The sequence below is a fragment of the Paramisgurnus dabryanus genome, chromosome 24, assembly GCF_030506205.2.
Source record: "Paramisgurnus dabryanus chromosome 24, PD_genome_1.1, whole genome shotgun sequence".
Lineage (NCBI taxonomy): Eukaryota > Metazoa > Chordata > Actinopteri > Cypriniformes > Cobitidae > Paramisgurnus > Paramisgurnus dabryanus.
The window spans coordinates 7,735,071-7,762,009 of record NC_133360.1 but is presented as its reverse complement, the minus strand read 5'-3'; the positions used below and the strand labels follow the sequence as shown (position 1 = coordinate 7,762,009).

At 37.0% G+C, this 26,939-nt stretch overlaps 1 protein-coding gene across 1 annotated transcript in view; it reads left to right on the top strand.

Annotated features, from left to right (window-relative positions):
• The window catches only part of insrb (insulin receptor b), a 72,986-nt gene continuing 46,047 nt past the window's right edge, over positions 1 to 26,939 (top strand). Inside the window, exons 1-2 of the mRNA XM_065244542.2 lie at positions 1 to 1,186; positions 18,115 to 18,663. Of these exons, the coding sequence (XP_065100614.1) occupies positions 1,108 to 1,186; positions 18,115 to 18,663 (628 nt within the window). The 5' untranslated portion in view covers positions 1 to 1,107. The remainder of the gene's footprint in view (positions 1,187 to 18,114; positions 18,664 to 26,939) is intronic.

Below are 26,939 nucleotides of genomic sequence, written 5' to 3'. Positions count from 1 at the left end.
TGACTGGCAGTACTTGTTTACTGGTGGAGGTACACAGGGAAAGACGAGAGGGGGAAAACCATACCGACGACAACACGACTGAAGTTTTCCCACTTTCCGCGCATTTCCACGCCAATTCCCACAGCTAAACCGCACATCGAGCCCTTGTGGACTGAACTGACGGCTTTTACGGACAGTCCAGACGCGCGCTGCACGCAAGTCTGTTGATTAACGTGGAAGATTAACGCAACGCGGCCGAGACGCGCGTACGCTCGCACACTTTGGGAGCATTGTGCTGGGAGCAGAGGCTTTTGGGGAATATCAATATCTCTTTTTTTGCGTTGGAGACTTTGAAAATACACGAAAGTGTGTGGATATTTAATTTTGCGTGTCGTGTGAATGCCGAAACCCAGATATCGGATTTTGATGCGCGCATGTGTTTATGGAGATGTCCATTTTACGACGCGTCTTGAAGGCTGAGCTGTCTCCAAGATAGACACATTTGGCAGCGCGTGAAACGACCTGTGGAATAAGGCTTGTTTATTTGCACCTGTTCCGGGGGGGCATTACGAATTTGACACATTTGTGAAGTTTTTGTCTATTGGGAAACACGTTGCGCTTTTCTGTGAGCAGTGGGAATATTTATTATTATTTATTTTTAGTTTTTTCCAGGATACCCACACTGGGAGTTCATATTGGTATTTCTTTTTCCACAATTATTTCCAGACTGGTACCTCTTCAAATCTGAGGTATGAAAAAAATCAGGTGCTGTACCATTTCTTCAATTTTTTTATGTTTCATCTACTGAACGTTAAAGGATGATGCATCGCAACAATCGTTCAACATGATTCCTATTCGTTTATTTTTCACCCGGGTTCAAGATCATGTTATTTAATAGTGAATTCACCCATGCTGTGTAGTACGCACTACTAGTACGACTGGACATTATCTTGAACTGAAGCACGCTGGACCCCCGAGTCCCTTCTTAGGGGGTCTCATTTAAGTTGTTCCTCAGACTGAGACGGTTTTGGGAGTTATATTTACTAGTTTATCTGCTCTACAACGATTTTGAACACACCAGAGGTGGATCTGATTTCCCAGGGAAACTAAAACGTGTCGCGAGGCATAATGCGGCTGGACGCCAGTGTGGTTGTTTTGGTCACGTTCATCTACGTTGCGTGCCACTGCGGATCATTAAATGGAGAAAGTGAGTATTAACACACTCTAACACAACTTCATACCCATAAAACCGATATATTTATTCAGCTATGTGATTTTATTAACACAGTTTACAACACGGGACTTGTGGAATTTACTCCATGCAGACTGCGGAGGGCTTCTAATGTGTTAACAAGGGGTGTTTCTCACATGTGGCCGTTTTCATTGTGTTTTCACGCGGATATATCCACTTCTCATTTGTTTAATACAAAGCAAATATGATTAAAAAGTGAAAGCTTAATTTGAACAATAAGCCATAATCCGTCATGTTTGTAGCGAAACGCTTGTTTTTATCAGGCGTTTCCCCCCTTCATCCTCACAAAATGGGTCGCTCCTGAGGCCTGGCGTTCTGTGCGTCAGCCCGAAGGCCAGATTAGCGCTCGTGACTGGACTCGGCGGGATTCGCGCGAACGCGCCCGCTAGAATTCCACTCCCGGGGGCGTGCACGCAAGCATACGCACGTTCTTCACGTAGTGTTTGGAAGCTTGTAAACAAGTTGAAGCACTAACAAGATACGTAGGATTAGGTACATTTGCATTCTGTATTTTCTCTAAAATGCGTGCTTTTGTTATATGTGACATTAATATCTATCTATCTATCTATCTATCTATCTATCTATCTATCTATCTATCTATCTATCTATCTATCTATCTATCTATCTATCTATCTATCTATCTATCTTATCTATCTATCTATCTTATCTATCTATCTATCTTATCTATCTATCTATCTGCTTTGTAATGGGAGTAGTATTGGTTTTAATGGGAACCAATAGCCTCTGTGGGTGTTTACCAGTAATGTGTTGTATATTATAATGATGGGATGGGACCCAGTACAACAACACCATTAAATCCTACTGGAATAAGTCTCAAAATGCACAACTTGAAGGAATTTTATAATGGTTTTAATGGTGTGGCTAGTCGTTCATAATGTAATTTGTACTGTAAACCATTAAACTAATTGGCAGACTTACAATGGTCACCTGTTGTTGTTTTTTTGGAGCTTTTGTTTTCAGCCAATACTGGATGGAGGAACTGATCTGGAAATAATTGAATCTTGTTATAAATTACTGAAGCATCCAAAGTGTTCCTTGAAATGAAAGACTGGGAAAAACACGGAAGTGTTTTAAGCTAGTTTGCTTATATCGGAACATCTTGTATCGGAAGTGTCAGTATTTCAAGATCATGCTGCACCTATCATCTACTTGGTGTGTGTTACTAAAAAGATTCGTATTGCAGCATTTCTTTATTCATCTATATCTTTGCTCTATTTAACGAAACCGTTCCCAGCGGCTCTGTCTGGTTTCTTCAGTTTTTGCCGGATCCATGTTGTGTTTTGAAGTGAACTAACATTGTGACTAATTTACAGCACCTCTTTGTTGTACGCTCCATTTTGGCGACAGGTTGAAATAGAGCTGTTTAACGTTACTATCAGCTTATTCGATCCCATAGTCCTGTTTGGGATCACCTGACACTCTTCAGTTTGCCTTGGTATGTCTCCCAGAATTCCAAGCGTGTGGAATGTCTTTGAAGTGGCCCACCCTGTAGGTGCTCTCGCCGTTGAAAGTTTTGCGACTCGGTTGATTGTCTGCTGCCCGTTGACCTCTTGTCTTCCAGGTCATGTATCCGAACATTTGCCAGTAGCATGTGAGCTCTATGTTGAGCTCTCCGAATCTCCAGGGTGGGCTTTTCCCAGGAAATTCGAGCAATTTCGCTGGCTTCTGTTCATTGATGTGTGGGCATTTTCTTGAAGGTGCTCAAGTCTCATGTTACATTAAGAATTTTTTTTATATTAAATAATTTTAATTACAGTTAAATATAAAACATTGTAAAGCAATTGTAATTACTATTAAAGGATTATTAAAAAAATCTAGATAGTTTACTCACCACCATGTCCTCCAAAATGTTGATGTCTTTCTTTGTTCAGTCGAGAAGAAATTGTTTTTTTGGGAAAAAATCCAGGATTTTTCTAATTTTAATGAACTTCAATGGACCCCAACACTTAACAGTTTAATGCAGTTTAAAATTGCAGTTTCAAAGGACTCAACCGAGGCATAAGGGTCTTATCTAGTGAAACGATTGTAATTTTTGGCCAAAAAAAAAGCACCTTTAAACCACAACTTTTAAACCACAACCTCCGGTCCTATGACGCGCCAGCGCGACCTCTCGTTATACGTCATCACGACGTCAAGAGGTCACGGATGATGTATCGAAACTACGCCCCAGTATTTACAAATGTGGAGAAAGAGGACCGTTCCGACATTGTTGTATGTCGAATGATACTAATTAATGTCTTTGTGTTAGTTAATTGTTTAAAATGATCCGCAAATGTGTGTTTCATATATGTAACACGTGACCTTTCGACGTCATTACGCAATTACGCGAGGTCGCGCTGGCTTGTCACACAGACAGAGGAAGACGAGAAGTTGTGGTTTAAAAGTGCATATTTTATTTGAGCTTTTAGTTTTTCGCTAGATAAGACCCTTATGCCTCGTTTGGGATCATTTAGAGTCCTTTAAAACTGCAATTTTAAACTGCATTAAAACTGTTAAGTGTTGGGGTCCATTAAAGTCCATTAAAATGAGAAAAATCCTGGAATGTTTACCTCAAAAAACATAATTTCTTCTCGACTGAACAAAGACAGACATCAACATTTTGGATGACATGGTGGTGAGCAAATTATTTTGATTTTTTTTAAGAAAATGGACTAATCCTTTAATTTTACAATTAAGTACAATAAAAAGGACAATTAAAGTACACCCTGTCCCAGTCGGATGTTTTTCCCGTTTGTTGTCGTGTTTGTACGAACACTTAATAGCGCACCGTGTTTTTTCAGGCGTGAACAACATGACCTGCCCTTAATCCCCATCGCAGAGGTTATAATTTCCACATTGTTGGTTTCTGCTAACCTCTAAACTTTCTGACATTTGTTAATTAAAGATTCACGGTAATCTTTTATAAAAACTCAGTGTAAGATCGTGACCCACAAAAGAGGTGGATGCGTATTACGACATGCTTAAACAATCCGATCAGATGATCCGTTGCTGTTTGTATCCATGCGACTTTATCCGTCGGTGATCTCATGCAGTAATGTCTCTGTTAAACCATGCTTGTAATGCGGTGGTCAGCGCGTGTTGATCCTGGGACCTTTAGCACGTATGAGAGGGGTGGGAAGAAAGCTTGTCGTGAACATTTTGGGTTAAATGTGTTTCGAGAACTCTCATATGACCATGTTAGGTTGTGTTTAATTGAAAACAAATCCAATTAAATCAGTTCAGTGGAAATCACATTCAATATTTTGAAACTAAAATTGGTTTACCAAACTGAGCCAGAGAAGTGTGTGTTTTTTTTTTTTTAGTGGTGTGACCCAGTGTTGATTTAAGAGGAAATATTTGTATAAAAATAATTTAATGGGTGATGACAAGCCCCTTTATGCTCGCCGCACTTAATATCTCACTGGGGTTTGGATCAGCATGTGTGGCAGGAACACATGTGTCTCCTCTCTCAATTACAGAGTCTTTAATGTGTGCGATACTCATCTTTATTCTGCCAATAAACCTTTCAACAAGGTTAAGAAGCGACATTAATTTGTTTTACTTTGCGGGTGAATTCAGTTTGGATTTTTTGCCGCCCCTCTCCTTTCAAATAAACACTGTCGGATAGTTTAGGAAAGAAAAAGGACAATGAATGAAGAAATTTTAATCGGCACATATTTGCACTTCTTTGACTGTCAAAGTATATTGCATATAAGTTGATAAAAATGGCTTGGTTTGTGGTTTTCTCCTAACAGCTACAAAAATATATATTTTACGTTTACGTTTACGTTTCAACTTTAACGATACATCAGATTTATGGGAGAAAAGGGGTTTTAAGTATTTCAGAATTAGTTTTAATATCAAGAGTTTACTTAAAATGTTGCTCCATGCTTTAAATCTCATTGCACTGCGTTGACCATTTACGTTTTTGTTGTTCTCACGTAAAGAAATCTCATGTGAGAAATCGCCAGGCTGCTTTCCCTAAAAACACCTTTGTGGGTTTGTGTTGCCCTGGGCTTTCTTTAGCCGGAGGTGAAAGAGTTCACTGTTGGTCACTTTTTTTGTTTTCCTCTCACACGGCACGTATTCGATACGTCCAGCCTGGGCGGCACGTACGAGCGGCCACGATAATCCGCCCCATACGCACAATCAATCGGCTGTTTATCAGAGGTTTTGTGAGTGTGAACGGCAAACTCAGTCACCTTTATTGCCTGCTTGTTTTCGTCAAGTGCAGTTATGCATAAATAATCGGGGTCGGTAGACTTTGAGAAGGGGCCAAGCTCGAACGTGTTTTTCCAGGTTTTTTTACTTTTTCCTGTATGCAATTCAGAGTTTTGGTCGTACACAAGTTAGTTTGACCTACTTTCATTTATTAGGGCCAAAAGCAGTATGTTTAAAGAGCACCTATCTCATTGCTAAAAACAACGTTGTTTTGTGTATTTGGTATAATACAATGTGTTTGCGTGGTTTATGGTTAAAAAACACGTTATTTTCCACATACCGTACATTTTTGTAGCTCCAGATTATACTCTCTTCCTGAAACGCATGGATGCCTGATTGGCCAGCTAATCTTTACGTTGTGATTGGCCTGAATACCTCCGACGTCAATGTGAAAAGTGACACTCCTTACCATGTTTGAAAGATTCGCGCACAATGCAATGCTAACAGGAGTTAACTTACCATCTGTGAGACAAAGCGGGAGGAATTATGATAATGTCGTCTTGTCTATATCACCAATCCCAGGAAGTAAACTGTTGCCTACAATCCGTGTGTTTGTTGTAATCCAAGAAAAGAGATTTACGTTGAAAACGATAACTCGCGTCATTGTTTACTTTGGGGTTTGTACCTTTTGCATATCGTTAACATGTACTAATACATACTTACACACCAAAGGAAATTTTTTAAACGTGAATCGGACAATAGGTGCTCTTTAAATTCAATGTGAAATTGCATTCGCAAGTCAATTTTAATTTAACATTTTTTTGTGTGTAATATTAAAACTACTTTAAAACCTGTTTTGAAAAATATTTGTTGAGAGGAAAACTTCAGAAAAGTGTCCTAATACAGTATGAAAGCAAGCCAAGTGCTGCAGAGACGGTTCATAATGGACTTGGCAGCCAACCAGGGCGAGAAATAAGCCATGATTTACTATAGTGTGAAAGAAACAGTTAGTGGTCCACCGATATGTTTTTTTTTTTATGGTCGATGCCGATATTAAGGAAGTGTATTCGCCGATCTGAGTCCGAAATAACACAAATGTTATTAAAGTAATTAAGAGACGCCAGAAAATTATGAAACTAAATAAACATTTGTTATGCATAACATTTATACATATACCCTTTTAAAGTACTTAAAACATATTTACAAGACATAATTAATGTGTACCTGACATTTTATTGTTTGAATAAGTGTGTTGAACTAGTGCGGCGTTGTGTTTGATACAACATAACGTCATGTTAAAGTCAATAATGATTAGTCATTTTACTTTCTGTCAGACTTTTAAGTAAAAGATAAATTTACTGTCTGATTGAAAATAAATAAAAAATGCAGATAATAAAAAATCCAAATATCGGCCGATATAGACGGTTTCATCGGACGCATGTGCGGTGACGCGATACGCGTCTAGTCCGAACTTTACTTCCGGTTTCAGTTTTTTAATGGTCTGACTAGTTGCTAAACTGAACTCTTGAACAAATACCTCGTCGAAAATAACAAATGTTTTGGTTTCCTATATAATCTACATGTTGTTTATTTTGCTTGTTATATAAATAAACTATGTTTAAAGTACTTTGTTGTCCGGATATTACCGGAAGTTGCGTGAGGACCACGAAAGCCGCTTGTTTATGTTGTTACTGCTGAAGCAGTCTATATCGACCTCTGCATTATATTGGCTTATTACTAGAAACAGTACATCTATTGTTAATTATAAAAGTTACCTTGTTAAGCTTTATTTATTTAGTTTATTTATTAGGTCTGGGCAAATAATCGTTTTTTAAAACGTGGTCGATTCAGAATTGATTCTTAAAGAGTAGAATCGATTTTTTCTTTCAAATTTATTTCCGCAAACATTGAACGAAAGATTAACGTTAATCGAACTACTAGTCTTCTTCACTAGATTTCACCCATTTTTTTGCCTTGCGCAGTGTTACCAAGGAGCAAGATTAGTATTTGTATTAAATCTATATTCATTGAGTTGAATCGAGAATCGAGTATAAAAACCGTCTCGAGAACCGGAATCGAATCGAGAATCGTAATCGAATCGTTTTGATAGCTTGTGGATCGAAATCGAATCGATCTGGAAAATCTGAATCGATTCCCAGCCCTATTATTTATCCGTCCGTCGCTTTTGCGATGTAAAATCAACCTGTTTTGAGTTGTGCATCAAATGTCAACTGTACATTTTACAGCTCACAAGCGATTCGAAATAAAGTGAGGTATTGTTTTGAATGCAATCCTTTTGTGTATGATATTTACACAGCACTGCGTGTGCCACAATGCACAATTTATTTAATATATTAAAAAGTATTTAGTAACAGAAAGGTTATGGTTCTGATGCAGGCAATCTTTGCAGTCCTGATATACAAGACGTTCCTATTGAGTTTAGGTGACATGCATTATGGAGGGGTTTGTATGTGCATGTCTCACCTTGGGATAAGGATATCCAGAATGGAAAAATCAACATTCAGATTTTTTTTAGGAACTGTTTAGCGTCCAGGAGAGTCGAACGGAAAAACAAATAGTGGAAATATTAGTTAGAGCTCGGTGTAATGAATTGATATTTCATTGCTGTCTAATGTTGCATGTACATGCTCGCAAAATATTCAGAAATGCATGAATAACCTTGTTTATGGAGAGCTGAAATAATTCACGTCAGTGAGGTTTGTTATTTTAGGATTGTGCAGAGAAAACGAATAACTCCTCAGGTTAGCTTAAACAAAGATATGCTTGCTTTTTGTTTTATTCAAAGTTCATAAGTTTGATCATATTTTATTTAATTCCATGCATTTATATCATTCGCCATCCAGTCCTGTTTTGTTTGATCACCTTTCGTTCGAGTTCACCGAGTCTGCCCATTAGAGTCTGACAGAGCGTGCAGAGTGTTTATGGTAGATGCAGGCTTACCCAGCAGCAGGCGGTCTGAGCCGGTGGTCTCCAGAACAGACAAACAACCCATTAAAGTGACCTGTCTGCCCCCGTGGAGGAGCAGCCGTTCCTCTCTCCGCGGTAACTCTGTGGATCGAGTCCAGAGGCGACAGGAGAGAGAGCCACGCTGCAATGGCCGTATTCATCTGCTGTCTGGCCTGCAGTCTAAATGAGAAATTGATCAGTATTGGTTTTTGTCGTCTTTGCTACTTCCAGCTATATTTCCGCTCGGCAACCCGTCGCTTTCAAGACACATGCTGTTAGGGTTGGAGGATTGTAAATGAGAGTATAAACAAAGTCGTAGAGTTATATTATTTAACATTAATAATATATAATACCATTGTTATGAATAATAATCCGATTAAAATATTAACCTATACTAATTGACCGATTAATTACCGATTATTAACCATCCCTGATCATTTTTAATCAGAAAAAGGCGTCTCTAGTCCGATTCTGGTCATCATCCAAGACTCCATACGTGGCCGCCGCCGCCTCCGACCGGGCTGCGGATTCGAGAGAAATAGCCAAATAGTGAAGATGCCAGTTCCCATCTGGTTTTGGAGCAGCATACCTCTGCTGTCGGCAACCGCGTCCCCGTTGACCCGAGGGGCGCGTGGCCGCTTTTAGCAGCACTAGGAAATGCGTTCCAGTGTCTCTTCAGCAGTAATGGGGCAGAAGTCTTGCAGCGAGAGCGTAATTACCGCACGGCTTTTGATATTTGATGCTTTCACTGTACATTTCATCGCTTGAAGCGCATCAATGCAAAACTGCCACGGTTTGCTTTTGGTTTCGTACTCGGCAGGCCTGAGAACAGTCTTCTGTTTGTTAAGACTTCCTGATAAATGAATTCTTGGCTTTGTAGATCTAGACTGTTTAGGCTAAAAGCGTTTTTCTGTTGTCCAGATGATAAATAGAGGACACGGAGTTCAATTTGTTCCAAAATTGTGAAGTTGCAGAAAGAACCTGTCCACTATATGTGACCCTGGACCACAAAAACATCATGATGGTCGATTTATTAAAGAAAGCTGAATAATTAAGGTTTACATTGATGTATGGTTTGTAAAGATTGACCGAAATTTGGCAGAGAATACAATTATTTGGAAATCTGGAAGCTGACAGTACCAAAAAATCGAAATATTGAGAAAATCGCCTTTAAAGTTGTAAAAATAAAGTCCTTGGCGACACATATTATTTATGATACATTTTTGATATTTATGGTAGGAAAAACATGATCTTTACTTAAAATACAGATTTTTTTTTTTGGCAATTTTTGGCAATTTTTGGCAATTTTGCCCCATACAATGCATTGTTGGATATTGCTACAAATATACACATGCTTCTTATGACTGGTTTTGTGGTCCAGGGTCACATATGGGTGATTCTCACGAAATCCGGATTTAGAAGTGACCAGCATCCGAATTTTTAAAAAGCCCTTGAAGACAATTTTTTTTTGCACATGTAAGATTAATGTTTGAACTTACTATAACCATTATATTTAGAGGATTTACAAAATATTTCCTATAGAATTATTTAAAAAATTTTAGATGATCATTATCAAAAATTATCATTACCGCAACATGATATTATATTAAATATATGCATTTACAAACTCATGTTTCGGTAATGAGAACTAAAAAGTTGTCTAGGTACTATGACAAACAAAATTTTAACTTTTATCTGGAGAGAAAAAATAAGAACTGTTTACCTGGTAGCCATCTTGAGTGTCGCAGTCAAATATGTCATTTTTTGAAAATGTTAGTTTCTTGAGGAATTAAACAATGATTGAAAATTGTTGCGGAGGATGAGAAAATTGGTCTTGGACACATTTATATTCCTTATTATTGTCTCTACATTTACCAATGATCACCAAATACCACATATTTCTTTACTGTAAATGTTTATTATATTACATGTACTGAAGCATTTTATTTTTTAGATTTTTTAATTATAAATATTTCCAAATCCAGAACCCAAATCCAGTCATGGACACATTGCGGTAATGAAAATTTTCCCCTTAAATGTGGAACAAACAACAAAATTGGTTTGTATGATGTCATTTGAAATCATGTGCAAAATAGTACATGAAGAGATGTTTGTAACTGTATGCTTCTTATTTTGATACTATACTTTGCATTAACTTTTTATCAAAATGTTTCATGTTTCAAATGCTTAAATATAAATGCTAGATGTACCATTTAATATAAGTTTTTTTGTAACTTTTTACTTGATAGAAATAAAAATCTGGGTTGTTGAAGCCATGCTGCCATCAAAGAACGACTAGCAGACCACACACTAGCCTTTAATATTAGCCTAATATTAAGGATGCATGTAATATTAATATACATTTATTGCACGAGGGACGTTTAGCTCAAGCAAGCGCCTCTCCGAGCGGCCTTGATGTTCCTGACATGTGGTCCGAGAGCCACCGCACTCCAATTTCCAAGCGCTAGTTACTATTGCTAGTAGCGTATTAAATTATCCATGGAGAATGCGAAGTTAAAAATAAGGAAGGCTGTCATAATGTAAACACTGCTTGAGACGTCAAGGGCTTTTCTTATCACCCGTTTATTAATAATGTTGTGTGATAAGTGATTTGTGAGGTTTATTGTCAAGTGTAAAGGTTCATGTTTTGCTTGAAATCGAATCCTCGAAGTCTCACGATCACATTGCAGTAACTTAGCCTTGTTATGAAAGTCAAACATTCAGTGCAATTGTGTTAAGTGTATGTATATGTTCACATAAGTTGCCATAGGCACGTGTTAACATGCGCTTGCTTCACGTCACGGGAAGGAAAGCTAATGTTACAGCTTAAGTGTCCTGGGTAATACCTACTTAATTTCTAACTATACATCAGTTTGTTTTCTCTGCATTTCGGAAACGAAAGTTGACCCTCATAACTGCAGATGCCATGGCATTCGGTTTGCAAAACTGTAACTTTCACACTCATCTGTGCTCTTATTGATGGGTTTGCATGATAAGCAACAGGGATGTGTCAGCTCAGCGTCTCGCACGCATCCATACTCACTCTCGTCTTTATCTCCAGATCTTTTTAGATCTTCATGCACTACTTGTTGCTTGTTTGTACAACTTTTAAAGCATCATTTTGACCTCATATGGAGATTGTGGTCCTACCATTCATCCTCAAGTGCGTGCCTTTTCAAAGTTGATACAGAACATGTGGCTAACGGGACGTTTCGATCCGATCTCATGCGACTTTACAATTAGCAAACCGTTCACCATGCTACATTTTTTTTTGTTGCACTTTACTCATCATTATGCATTACTCGACCAGCTGCGGCATGTATGCCCCCTACCCATCGGTTTCCAGAGAGTGGCGTAAACAAGCAGCAACTTAAAACCTGACGTCACCCTAGTGACACCCATAAATCACCTGTAAAGCAGCCCGGTGTCCACTTTCATTCAGGTCGCCCCCCGCCCCCCTTACGGACCAGCCGAGCAGTTCAGTGCACATTTATCAAGTTTGATATCAGACGAGTGCACAGGTCTCAGATCTGTTTGCGCCTGACTTTGGAAATGTTGACCGGTACAATAAAACCAAGATGTCCTGACCTACAAAGGTTGATGTGCCGGGTCACTTGGTCGTATTAAGATCATAATGAGTTTATAAGTAATAAATATTTTGGTGGCAAGTCAAAAATGTGCTTGGTATGTCCCATTCTTTCAAGAGAAGCATTATCATTTGTATTACTATACACTGAAAAAATGATTCATTAATTTTTTTAAGGTAAGTGGTTGCAATCAATTTATTTAAGCTACATTTAAACAAAAGTTTTTTGTTTTGTTTTTCAAATGTTTTTATTTAAATGTAGCTTAAATAAATTGATTGCGCGACCACTTACCTTAACAAAATTGAGTAAATTGAATGAAAAAAAATTTTTCATTATAGTTTATCTACATGCATCACAGTTAAACTATGGTTATTTTAGTGTAACCACAGTAAATTTGTGGTTACTATTGTCCTACCGAAAAGCTATGGTTACCATAGTAAAATTAACTCTTTGGTAAGAGTTACCAAACTGTGAAGGAGTTAACATGGTATGTCACGAATTTGCTTACATTTGAATAGTGCCCTAGAAATAATTCAGCTTCTTGTTTGTTGTTTTGTTGCGTCTTGTTGCTTTGTATATTTATTGTTGTTAGTTTATGTTGTTTAAATAAAGCTGGAAATTAAATTGGATTTTGAAACCATATCAGAGGGTCATATGCTGGAAAAAATACCCACGTGTTACCGAAAATCGATATACCGCCCAGTCTTAAATTATGCGCAGTTTGAAAATACCTCCGTTAGCTGCGTTTCCATTACCATTCAAATTGCGCAAATTGACATTGGGAATTAAAAATATGATCATGGAAATGCGTCAATATAGAGCAAAAATTTATTAACGGTCGCTTAAGGTGTTTTTTTTTGCAATTCAGAAAAGGTGTATTTTCCAAAACGGCAATTAAAACACTGTATTCGCATATTCAGGTCACTTGATATAAGTAAGTGACATAATCATTATTTAAAAATGGCGCGGAATATACTAAAACCTCCCAGAAACACCTCAATACGTGTCTGCTCCCAAGTAAAAGAGGCTTTCCTTGTCAATTATGTTTGGATAACACTCCTACATCTTTTTTTATTTAAAATAATGTACGATTACTTCTAAGAAACACTTATACGTTGCCGCTCCTTTAAGGGGCTTTCCTTTCACTTATACTCGTATGTCCTCTTCGGTTAAAGATAATGCCTAGTGCGGTAGATGTGATATTCGTAAATCTACCAATATCAGTCGACGTGATGTTTGGGATGACTTATTGCGAGACGAAAAACTACGTTTCAGTCGCATATCGGTGAATGGAAATGCCGTCATTTAGAAAATAACGCTATAGTTTTATTCTGCATTCAGACCAGCTGCGGTACACTCTTAGAAAGGATGTGTAAATTTTTTATACATCTTTGTGCGTTAAAATTTTAACACATTATGTGTAATTTTAAAACATTGTGTGTCATTTTGTGTTGATTTTGTGTTAAAATATAACACAAAATGTGTTGTGTCAATAATAACACAGTGATGGGAATTCTGGGACAACGCATTTAGTTTGTTGTCCCACAATCAACACTAATGTGTTGTTTTTAACACATTCGTTCTAAGAGTTTAGAGGCGTGAAGCGCAAGTGATTTCAATGTTAAGTCAACGTAAAGATGCGTTGAGGGGCGTCTGGAGGAATCGCCGCACAAATGATGTGTTTAGCGTGGCATGGTAGACGCGATTCTGCCTCATTCGCGCGTCTAGTTCATGCGAATTGAGCGTTGCCGCAGCAAACGCACGAGTTGAAAAATAAACTTTGCCGACAAAACACGCCGCATTAACCAATCAGGAGCTTGCTCTAGTAGTGACGTACTTAAAGGAAGCGAACAGAGTCGCAGAATGTCTCTGACAAGAATTTCACGCGCGGCTTTCACGTGTGAATGAAGCGAGTAAACTCAAAATGTTCAAGCGGCAAACTAGACGCTGTAGACGTGAATTTGACGCCTCAAATGCGGCTGTTGTGCACCCACAGTTAATGGCTGCAAATTACTCATCTAATCAAAAGGTGGCAGGTTTTCATTTGTCAGCAGGTTTGGGAACTTTTCTAAATTCGAGGTGTAAAACGGTCAAGTTGCATTTGTTGGCAGTCGAAGCGCTGTGAAATGTTTGTGAAACCCTGTGTTTTTATTTATATTTATACTTCTGTTTTTGTTTTCTGCGAGGTGAGCAGACTGCCCGTGTTTGTGCATGCTAGGACATTTTGTCGTTGTATAACTTTTAATTATCTTTGGTACCTGATGATGTAACCATTTCTCATGTTTCTTGATCCGGTAATATTACGTTTTTGCTTTCTGTCCTGTTACTAGTTTCGTCATTCCTTATCAAACCCATTTTACGTTTTTTTTTTTTTTTTTTAAAGATGTTTAGCAGAAACTCGTCCAATCACTATCAGTGGGTTTATACACGGTTACTGCGTAAGATGGTTCAATTGTTTAGACGACCCAGCGAATTATCGATTTTGAGTATGTACACTGGAAATAAATTGTTGTGTTGTTTTATTTATTTATAATGGGACCATGCACAATTTTTAACATAAAATTCCATTCCATGTTTTGTACCGGATTTAGCCAAAGGCTAATTTTCAACAGTCCCGCAGACAGGTCAACACTAGCATAACATTACACAGACAATACCCATGTTTACATACAATAAATATATACATTAAATGCAGCATGAAGTTTAAACAACTTGGTTTTGCAAGCCAATTCAACCTACTATTTTATGTTTTGGCTTGTGAAAAGTTGACATAACTTATAAAATTAAGTTGAAATTGTTTAAAGTAACATAAAGATATATGTTGATTTGACACAAATGCTGCATAGTTTTTTTTACAGTTTAGTTATGCACAACCCAAACAGCTGCAAAGTACTTGTTTATATCTCAATGTGATGGATGCACCTGCGCACATCCAACTTTTATTTTACTGTGAATCTCATTTTTCTACCTCTACCAGTTTGTGGGTTTACCTTTTTTTTTTGTGGTAAAACTGACATTTCAGGCTGCGATAGGAAAGCAATTCACCCCAATAACCGAACATCACAAAAACTCAATTTGTTTTGTTCTGCAGGTCCGAAAAACCCTCGCACCTGCAGACCACATATGCCGTTTGTCTTTACAAGAAACACGCTGCTTTCTTTGTTTTCCAGGCGTGCCCTTTCAATTGTGATTCTGTCGCTAAATTGCTTGATTCACACTTATTTATCACACTTGATTTATAATGGGCGCTTGTAGTGCGACTTACCACAAAATAGGCTGCTGTGATTTTTTTTTTAAACTGATTTTCGCAATGAAATACAGTGAAACCCCCTCGCACCTCGAGAAAGCCCTGTGAGTGTTCTTTTGAATTTGAATGAATGGAGAGGCTCTGAATGGAGCTGTGCATGGTGTTATCTATTAGCATCTGCTGTCTTGTCGCTTTGCTAATGAATTCTCAGTGTGAACGGTTGGATTATGAATGAAGTGAGAGAAACAGACACACGCTTTAAGTATCGCTCTGCCCTGAAAATCTCTCGTATTTCTGTTTGGATGTCGTTCAGTTGTGATTTTGTGTGTTGTTTAGATATGATTTCACTGTTTTGGGTGTTAATTGGAAAGTTGATTGTCATACAAATAGTTTTTATTTATATCAAGTTGTCAATGAGGCTACACGTTGACGTTTTGTGTAATATCGCTTTGGGTAAACCTGAGTTCCTGATTCCTCTTCCTTCCCTTACGAAAATTATCCATGGTTTTACTACAAATAAAATGTAGTTAAGCTAACAGTTACCACATGGTTTTGCTTCAGTTACTATAGTTTAACCATAGGTGTTGTAGTAAGACCATGGTTACTTCACTTTTACTATGGTACTACGTTTATGTACGCAAGATAATTTTTTCTAGTTTTGAGGCCAAAAAAAACATAAAAAATCTAAAACAATTGTCATTTATATTATAAATAATTATATGTATATTAGATATATATTAGTGTACTGATTAATAGTTGTTATTGGGATGCGATTAATCTATAGCAGAAAAAGTTTTTGTCACAAGTTTTGGTTCTATTTTGTCAGAATAAAAGTTTTTGGTTTTGTTTAGTGTACTGATTAATAGTTGTTATAGGGATGCATAACGATTATTTGCAATTAATCTATAGCAGAAAAAAAGTTTTTGTCACAAGTTTTGTTCTGTTTTGTCAGAATAAAAGTTTTTTGTTTCGTTTAGTGTACTGATTAATAGTTATTATAGGGATGCATAACGATTATTCGCGATTAATCTATAGCAGAAAAAAGTTTTTGTCACAAGTTTTGGTTCTGTTTTGTCAGCATAAAAGTTTTTGGTTTTGTTTAGTGTACTGATTAATAGTTGTTATAGGGATGCATAAGAATTATTCGCGATTAATCTATAGCAGAAAAAAGTTTTTGTCATAAGTTTTTGTTCTGTTTTGTCAGAATAAAAGTTTTTTGTTTTGTTTAGTGTACTGATTAATAGTTGTTATAGGGATGCATAACGATTATTCGCGATTAATCTATAGCAGAAAAAAGTTTTTGTCACAAGTTTTGGTTCTGTTTTGTCAGAATAAAAGTTTTTGGTTTTGTTTAGTGTACTGATTAATAATTGTTATAGGGATGCATAACGATTGTTCGCGATTAATCTGTAGCAGAAAAAAGTTTTTGTCACAAGTTTTGGTTCTGTTTTGTCAGAATAAAAGTTTTTGGTTTTGTTTAGTGTACTGATTAATAGTTGTTATAGGGATGCATAACGATTATTCGCGATTAATCTATAGCAGAAAAAGTTTTTGTCACAAGTTTTGGTTCTGTTTTGTCAGAATAAAAGTTTTTGGTTTTGTTTAGTGTACTGATTAATAGTTGTTATAGGGATGCATAACGATTATTCGCGATTAATCTATAGCAGAAAAAAGTTTCTGTCACAAGTTTTGGTTCTGTTTTGTCAGAATAAACGTTTTTGGTTTTGTTTAGTGTACTGATTAATAGTTGTTATAGGAATGCATAACGATTATTCGCGATTAATCTATAGCAGAAAAAAGTTTCTGTCACAAGTTTTGGTTCTGTTTTGTCAGAATAAAAGTTTTTTGTTTTGTTTAGTGTAATGATTAATAGTTGTTATAGGGATGCATAACGATTATTCGCGATTAATCTTTAGCAGAAAAAGTTTTTGTCAAAAGTTTTTGTTCTGTTTTGTCAGAATAAACGTTTTTGGTTTTGTTTAGTGTACTGATTAATATTTGTTATAGGGATGCATAACAATTAATCGCAATTAATCTATAGCAGAAAAAAGATTTTGTTTACATATGTGTGTGTGTGAACTGTGAATAATAATCTTGTATAGATAAATGCACACGCATACATGTATATATTTAAGAAACATAATTTGTATATTTATGTATAATTTATATTATATATAAATATAAATACTTAATATATAAATGTATATTTTTTCTTAAAATTATAAATGCATTTGTGCACATTTATATATACATAATTATTATACACAGTTCTCACAAATATATGATTTAAAAAAAACTTTAATTCTGCTATATCACGATTAATCGTTATGCATCCCTAAGTGTTTACAGTATTTCCTATTTTTTATTTACTTAAGTCTTGATTGTTTTTCATTTACACTGTTTTTTGTAAAACACAATTTGTGTATTGTAATATTATTTTTATTTTTTTAAATATTACTGTATATGTGTCTATAATGCACATAATTATAGTTCTATAATTATTACATAATATTCTAATTTATTAATACTTATTAGAATTAAATATAATACTTAATATAATTTAGTAGGGCTGCTTGATAACGGGCGAAATCATATTCATTATTATTATTATTTATTTATTTTTTTAACTCATAATCGCGATTATTTAACACGATTACTCACTCAGTGACTTTGGAAACATGCATTTATTTAACTTTTTTATTAAAGGTGGGGTGCATGATTTTTGAAAAACACCAATTTTTCAGCCCAAAGCAATTTATATTTTATTTGCACAATAATTGTTTTACCTCAATCTTGTTTTTGTTATTGTTTGAAATAAAAATTTTAATTCTACTATAATTTAGTAGAATATATTTGTATGTTAAAGCTTGCGAATATTTACCATCATTAAATGCTGATTGTTTACATCTTTCTGGTTGCAGTTTGCCCCAGCACGGACATCCGCAACAGCGCAAGCAACCTGCGTGTTCTCGAGAACTGCACGGTTATCGAGGGCCACCTGAAAATCCTGCTCATGTTCAAGACCAGACTGGAGGACTTCCGTGGCCTGAGCTTCCCGAAACTCGTCATGATCACGGACTACCTGCTCCTATTCCGCGTCTATGGCCTGGAAAGTCTCTCCGACCTCTTCCCCAACCTCACCGTCATCCGCGGCAACAACCTCTTCTTTAACTACGGCCTCGTCATGTTCGAAATGCTCCAGCTGAAAGAGATCGGCCTTCACAGCCTGACCAACATCACGCGGGGGGCCGTGCGCATCGAGAAGAACCCGGACCTCTGTTACCTTGCCACCCTCGACTGGTCGAAAATTTTGGACTCGGTGGAGGACAACTACATCGTGGCCAACAAGGACGATCGCGAGTGCGGAGATGTTTGTCCTGGTACCGTCACCGGCATGACAACCTGTATGCAGACCACCATTAACGGGAATTTCGGCGATCGCTGCTGGAACCAGGATTATTGCCAGAAAAGTGAGTTGATATTTATTTTATTGATTTGTTTTTCGCGTCTATGTTGTGTTTAAGTTATTACAACAAAATGTAAAATAATAAGTTGAAACGACTTGCACAGCCAGTTTGATTAGACTTCAAAATTCAAGGCAGCTGAAATATTTAAAAATTATGCATTTTGCAATTTATTTGCAATATATTAACACATGTCGGAGTCCTAATAGCAACATGACCTTGCTGCGAGCTGCATAGTAAACAGATGTCCTGACTGATTTGCAAGTCAAAACTTCTTTCAATAGCTGAGGTCCTTGATTCGTGCGTATGAGAGTTAAAGGTTTGGCTGGATGAAGCTGCTTTGATAGCACTGGACGCACTGTGCCTATACTAATACTATACTGATCCTCTCGTGTGGTCCTGATGGTCGTGGGTTCAGCGTGTTCCTCACAAGTTTTGCATTCACATCACACCTAACATCCTGAATCCGCTCAAGCACGTTCTATACTTTCACCTCTCGCATTATTTGTTTCAAAGCGATAGACGAGCTTGATATGTCTGTCTGGACTTAAACACTTGATAGTGAATTGATAATCAATTACGAGATAAAGGATTACTTCAATTTCATTTAAAAATTTAATAATTTACTCTCACCCATATGTTATCCAAGATGTTTGTCTTTCTTTGTTCAATGGAGAAGAAATAAAGTTTTTTTTTACAAAAACATTCCAGGATTTTTCTCAATATTGTGAACTTTAGTACAGTTACTGAATGCAGAACTTCTCAGTCATAAAAAACACCTGCGAGGCCTGAAAGAGATCAAGCCTCAGCCAAGTAAGAAAAAGTAAAAGTAATGCATGTATTACTTTCAATGAAAAGTAACTAAGTAAGTAAAAGTAACACACAAGTAACTTTTAAGTAAAATGTAAGTATTACTTTCCATGAAATGTAACCTAAGTAACGCAATTAGTTACTTTATTGGGAGTAACTTAATATTGTAATGCATTACTTTTAAAAGTAACTTTTCCCAACACTGGTTGTTAATGATGTTAGTTGTCTGCGCCGATAGCCCTGTGGTTAGTCATTGTGCTCACGATGACCCGAGTTTGATATTTGTCTTAAAGGAATTTGCTTGTTTTTGGTTGCGTTGCTCTTTTCTTTAGCGTACTCCGTGTTAGTATGCATCTGTTGTTTTCCATTCTGTTGTGCAATCCAACTCGTTTTGATCTCAAGAATACAAGAAATGCATCTAATCGGGTGAGCAGGACCCTCAAAAAGTTCAGGGCTTCTTTGAGATGAATAGTAGAGAAGTTGTTGACAAAATCCACAGACTGTCGATTTCAAAACATTTCATAGTGACATCACATGTATATTCCCAATCGACATGTTTGTGTAGTGATATCAACCCTGCCGAATCCGTGCTGATGAGGTCACGTTCTTCACTAAGGCCACCGGCGTGGTGACAATTTCGCTTCATCCCAAATAAAGGTACGCGCTGGCGACCACGAGGTGTCCCCTGGTCTTCAAAGGGCAGCGGGCATGCTTGACTCGAGCCGTTTTTTGTCATGTGATAGGTGAAAGTTTAGTCGGGCGTAATGTCAAAGCAGACCCCGTTCTTGTACCATGATGCAATGTTGCTTAATATGGGCAGGAGCTGAGGGTGAGAGTGTGTAGCGCTACATGGACTTTCCATAGCCCAAAAGAAACTCACGCTCTTCTGCCAGACTAACACAAGCTGCTTGTGCTAGACCAACCCTTGGGTTATCTTAACTTCTGTATGCACTATTTCTGCATCCATCATGTGAATAACAAGGATTTAATTTTTGAGGATGCAAATCCTTGATCCATTCACAAACATAATAAACAGTATTCTGTGCAGGCAGGCATTCAGTGTCATTATAGTAACCGTTTCAAGTTTAGATGGTGAAACGCAGACGTGGGAAGATAAAATCTGTGCAGGTGCTTTTGTGAGCGTCGTTTTCCATTCTTAGCTAAACAATAAACACTGCTTGAAGCAGAGCTGCAGGTGTTCGCTTGAATTGGTGTTATGTGCCGACTCTAATTTCTAAAGTTGATGGCGAAACAACAAACAAAGCGTCTCTCCTTTAACGTCCTATTGCCTGCGTAACATTTATGGGTGATTAATGTTGGTCTAGAACAGGGGTTCTCAAAGTTTACATTCAAAGGTCCAAATCTGAATTCTCATAATTTTCATAGGTCCGGAAAAACTTTATGTAAATCATTTGTTTATATAACAAATCAACACAAATAGTTTGGGAAAAAATAAGTGTATTTTGCATTTAAAGTAAAAAAAATTTAACATAAACACAAGAAATATGCCAAAAGTAACCAGGTGCAAAATACAGAGCAACCTAATTAGAGAAATGGCACAGTTTGTTCTCCATCAGATGCATAAACCACGGCAAAAAAATTGTGGTTGGTAGGCAGAGACACTGACCAAAATTAGGGGTGCGCCTATAAATTGGCTTATGATTCTTGCTATGCTTCTCAATGAATTACTGTGAAATGCCGCTACATCCAAAAGCCAGGGGGCGCTCTCGGGCAGAAACTTAATATGCACTGCAGACGAAGAACTAGACACACGCAGCTCCAGGAAATGTCTTAAGGATATATTTATATTCCTGTTCTTCAAACCTTTTCAGGTATTTTCATGATAATAAAGAATATGTATAAAGATTATGTTTGACGAGTGTTGCTTTTTCAAATGCATGTTTTAAACGACTCAAACCAACAGTGATTTCAGATTGATAAGGACTTACTGATCAAAAGCCGTAGTACATGAAGTAGCTGTGCATAATATCTGGGTGTGATGGCTACAGCGTCACACAGAAAAATTTTAAATAATTCGTTTTATTTTCGGACCAGGAATACTCTTAAATCTAAAAAGAATAAAAAACTAAACGAATAGTTTACAAGTTTAATGTGCATCTGTAAAGTAGCAAATGCACACATTTAATTAATCACATAGAAATTAATGCACTTGTAATATGAAGTGGACGCGGGTCCGGATCAAGTTCCCGTCGGGTCCGGATCCGGACCGGAGTCCGGACTTTGAGAAACCCTGGTCTAGAATGATTTTGAAGCTAAATATGCATTTTTAAAGGGCTATGGTGCCCCAGATCTGCTTTGTTACAAACATTCTTTAAAATATCTTCCTTTTTATTTTGAAGATCAATGTTTGCAGCCTAACAGATCAGGGGCACCATTCACTTCCACAGTATTATTTTGTCCTACTATGAAAGTCAATGGTGCCCCAGGTCTGCTTTGTTACAAAAATTATTAAATATATCTTCCTTTTGTATTCTGCAGAATCCAAATGTTTGCAAGTAAACAAATCAGGGGCACCATTCTCTTCTATGGTATTATTTTGTCCTAGTATGGAAGTCAATGGTGCCCCAGATCTGCTTTGTTACAAACATTATTTAATATATCTTCCTTTTGTATTCTGCAGAATCCAAATGTTTGCAAGTAAATAAATGAGGGGCACCATTCTCTTCCATACTATTATTTTTTCCTACTATGGAAGTCAATGGTGTCCCAGATCTACTGTGTTACAAACATTCTTTAAAATATCTTCCTTTGTATTCTGCAGAACAATGTTTGCAACCTAACAGATCAGGGGCACCATTCACTTCCACAGTATTATTTTGTCCTTGTATGGAAGTCAATGGTGCCCCAGATCTGCTTTGTTACAAACATTCTTTAAAATATCTTCCTTTTTATTCTGCAGAACAATGTTTGCAACCTAACAGATCCAGGGGCATCATTCACTTCCATAGTATTATGTTTTTCCTAAAATTGAAGTCAATGGTGCCCCAGATCTGCTTTGTTACAAACGTGCTTTAAAATATCTTCTTTTGTATTCTGCAGAATCCACATGTTTTCTGCTTTGTTTGCAAAATCAGGGGCACTATTCACTTCCATAGTATTATTTTGTCCTACTATAGAAGTCAATGGTGCCCCAGATCTGATTTGTTAGAATTTTTTTTTAAATATCTTCCTTTGTATTCTGCAAAACAATGTTTGCCACCAAACAGATCAGGGGCACCATTCACTTTCATAGTATCATTTTGTCCTACTATGAAAGTCAATGGTGCCCCAGATCTGCTTTTTTACAAACATTATTTAAAATATCTTTCTTTGTATTCTGCAGAACAATGTTTGCAACCTAACAGATCAGGGGTACCATTTACTTACATAGTATAATTTTTTATACTATGGAAGTCAATGGTGCCCCAGATCTGCTTTGTTACAAACATTCTTTAAAATATCTTTTTTTGTATTCTGCAGAACAATGTTTGCAACCAAACAGATCAGAGGCACCATTCACTTCCATAGTATTATTTTTCCTACTATGGAAGTCACTGGTGCCCCAAATCTGCTGTGTTACAAACATTCTTTAAAATATCTTCCTTTGTATTCTGCAGAATCTAAATGTTTGCAACCATACAGATCAGGGGCACCATTCCCTTCTATAGTATTATTTTTTTCCTACAATGGAAGTCAGTGGTGCCCCAGATGTACAAATTTGTATTTTTTAGTAAACAATTTTCAGATTTGTTAAAATTTTGTTATATTTTTCCTCTTAATGAATAAAGCGTGTTAAAATTATGACATGATGAAAACCGTGTCATTAATTATCACATAAACAATCATTGTGACGTTTAAAGGTATAGCAACGCCCCTACAATAGCTGCTTTTTCTATAGAAATGTGCGCTTAAACAAAGGTAGACGGGGGCCTGGCTAAAAGGCGGCGAGTACAAACATCAGATCAGTTCTTTAGATAAGTGACGTCTCTTCCTCTGGCACACCGTGTTCTGTTATTGTGTTGATCCCTTTCGTCGACAGCGGCTCTTGCGCAACCTAGAGATTTTTAGGTCAAAGTTCAGTGGCGTGTTTGTGTTTTTTTGTCATCATAGCATTTTTCCCCCTTCAAATGATGTCATTGCACATGGTGAACTTTAGGTCGGCTTTTCTCTGGATCAATCACAGTGATTTAACCTGACTTTAACCTGAGCAAGCGTAAGAAAGATAAATGTCTTTTTGGTTCGGTAGCAAAGGATTCATTTTGATTTGGGTCACCTGAACTCGATTTTGCTGTTTAAGGGTTGCGTTTACTGGGATTATATGCATTACAATGTGTAATTTAACAAAACCAATGAAATATATTTCCATAGTAATGAGCTAGAAATGAGCTGGAGTTGTTCTGCTAGCTCTGGATTAAAGCAGGAGAGATGCAGGGAAATGTGTAGCTGTGCAAGGCCAGACATCCAGTAATAAATCTTCACGGCCTCTCTGCGGTGATGATAGCATGGGTTCATTGAGTTTCCGGAAGCTGATTGTCCTGTTGTCATGGTTCGACTAGAAGTCTCTGGAAAGCGCCTGATGTTTCCCTGATGTTCATGCTGTCCTTCACTTACAGATAAGACTGGCTCAGTGTAACTGCAGAAATCTAACCTTTATGGAAGGACGGTGGTCTGTTTGTGTACTTGTTGTTTGTTTTGTCTCATGCATCACATTCAGCGTCTCTCAGAGTAAAAGCTACATATTTGAAGGACTGCTTTGCCTTTTTGAGGGTCAAAAATAGGTGCCAGTAGTTGATGGAGCTCTGCGTTCTTTATGTAACACAACTTTGGTTGGGTTTTACTAAGCATTGCGTTCAAAAGCCGACAGTTAGTTCACAGATAAAACAACTTCAAAAAATAATATATAAAATGTTTGGTAAAGTGTGTTTAGGGTTTAGTGGTTGGTAAATGTCAGTATATAGCACATGGATTAGTTGTAGGCTGCATGGTTCCATATGTAGAAAGCATAAATGGATCAGTCTAGTGTGCATTGGTTAGTATATAGACTGCATGGATCATCCTGTAGTGTGCATTGATTAGTATATAGAGTGCATGGATCAGTCTGTAGTGTGCATTGATTAGTATATAGTGCACATGGATCAGTCTGTAGTGTGCATTGATTAGTATATAGTGCACATGGATCAGTCTGTAGTGTGCATGGATCAGTCTATAGTGTTCATCGATTAGTATATAGTGCGCATGGATCAGTCTGTAGTGTGCATCGATTAGTATACAGTGCGCATGGATCAGTCTGTAGTGTGCTTTGATAAGTATATAGTGTGTATGGATCAGTCTGTAGTGTGCATTGATTAGTATATAGAGTGCATGAATTAATATACAGGATGCATGGATTAGTTGTAGGATGCATGGATTAGTGTATAGGGTGCATGGATTATAATATAGAATGAATGAGTTAGTTGTAGTTTGCATGGATCAGTCTGTAATGTGCTTTGATTAGTCTATAGTGTGCATGGATCAGTCTGTAGTGTGCTTTGATTAGTATATAGTGCGCATGGATCAGTCTGTAGTGTGCATTGATTAGTATATAGAGTGCATTAATTAATATACAGGATGCATGGATTAGTGTATAGGGTGCATGGATTATAATATAGAATGCATGAGTTAGTTGTAGTTTGCATGGATCAGTCTGTAGTGTGCTTTGATTAGTATATAGTGTGCATGGATCAGTCTGTAGTGTGCTTTGATTAGTATATAGTGCGCATGGATCAGTCTGTAGTGTGCATTGATTAGTAAATAGAGTGCATTAATTAATATACAGGATGCATGGATTAGTTGTAGGATGCATGGATTAGTGTATAGGGTGCATGGATTATAATATAGAATGAATGAGTTAGTTGTAGTTTGCATGGATCAGTCTGTAATGTGCTTTGATTAGTCTATAGTGTGCATGGATCAGTCTGTAGTGTGCTTTGATTAGTATATAGTGCGCATGGATCAGTCTGTAGTGTGCATTGATTAGTAAATAGAGTGCATTAATTAATATACAGGATGCATGGATTAGTGTATAGGGTGCATGGATTATAATATAGAATGCATGAGTTAGTTGTAGTTTGCATGGATCAGTCTGTAGTGTGCTTTGATTAGTATATAGTGTGCATGGATCAGTCTGTAGTGTGCTTTGATTAGTATATAGTGCGCATGGATCAGTCTGTAGTGTGCATTGATTAGTATATAGAGTGCATGAATTAATATACAGGATGCATGGATTAGTTGTAGGATGCATGGATTAGTGTATAGGGTGCATGGATTATTATATAGAATGCATGAGTTAGTTGTAGTTTGCATGGATGGATCAGTCTGTATTGTGCATTGATTAGTATATAGTGCGCATGGATCAGTCTGTAGTGTACATGGATCAGTTTGCAATGTGCATTGATTGCATGAATTAATATATAGGATGCATGGATTAGTGTATAGGGTACATGGATTATTATATAGAATGCATGAGTTAGTTGTAGTGTGCATGGATCAGTATGTAGGATGCATGGATTAGTTGAATTGTGCATGGATCAGTCTGTATATATAGAGTGCATGAATTAATATATAGGATGCATAGATTAGTTAAAGGATGCATGGGTTAGTGTATAGGGTGTATAGATCAGTATATAGAATGCATGTATTAGTTGTAGTGTTAATGGATCAGTCTGTAATGTGCATTGTTTGTTATGTAGAGTGCATAAATCAGTATATAGGATGCATGGATTAGTTGTATTGTGCATGGATCAGTCTGTAGTGTGCATTGATTAGTATATAGAGTGCATGGATCAGTATATAAGATGCATGGATTAAATGTAGTGTGCATTGAAAAGTATATGGAGTGTATGGATCAGTATAGTCCATAGATCAGTATATATGTGGGGCATGGATTAGTTGTAGTGCGCATGGATAAGTCTGTACTGTAGTTTGCATTGATTAGTATATAGGGTGCATGGATCAGTATATAAAATGCATGGGTTAGTTGTAGTGTGAATAGATCAGTCTGTAGTGTGCATTGATTGATATATAGAGTGCATGAATCAGTATATAGGATGCACATAGTAGTTGTAGTGTGCATGGATTAGGCTGCAGTGTGCATAATAGGATGCATGGATTAGTTGTAGTGTGTATTGATCAGTTTGTAGGGTGAACTGATTAGTATATAGGATGCATGGATCAGTTTGTAGTGTGCATGGATTAGTTGTAGTGTGCATGGATTAGTTGTAGTGTGCATAATAGGATGCATGGATTAGTTGTAGTGTGCACTGATCAGTCTATAGGGTGAACTGATTTGTATATAGGATGCATGGATCAGTCTGTAGTGTGCATGGATTAGTTGTAGTCTGCATAATAGGATGCATGGATTAGTTGTAGTGTGCACTGATCAGTCTATAGGGTGAACTGATTTGTATATAGGATGCATGGATCAGTCTGTAGTG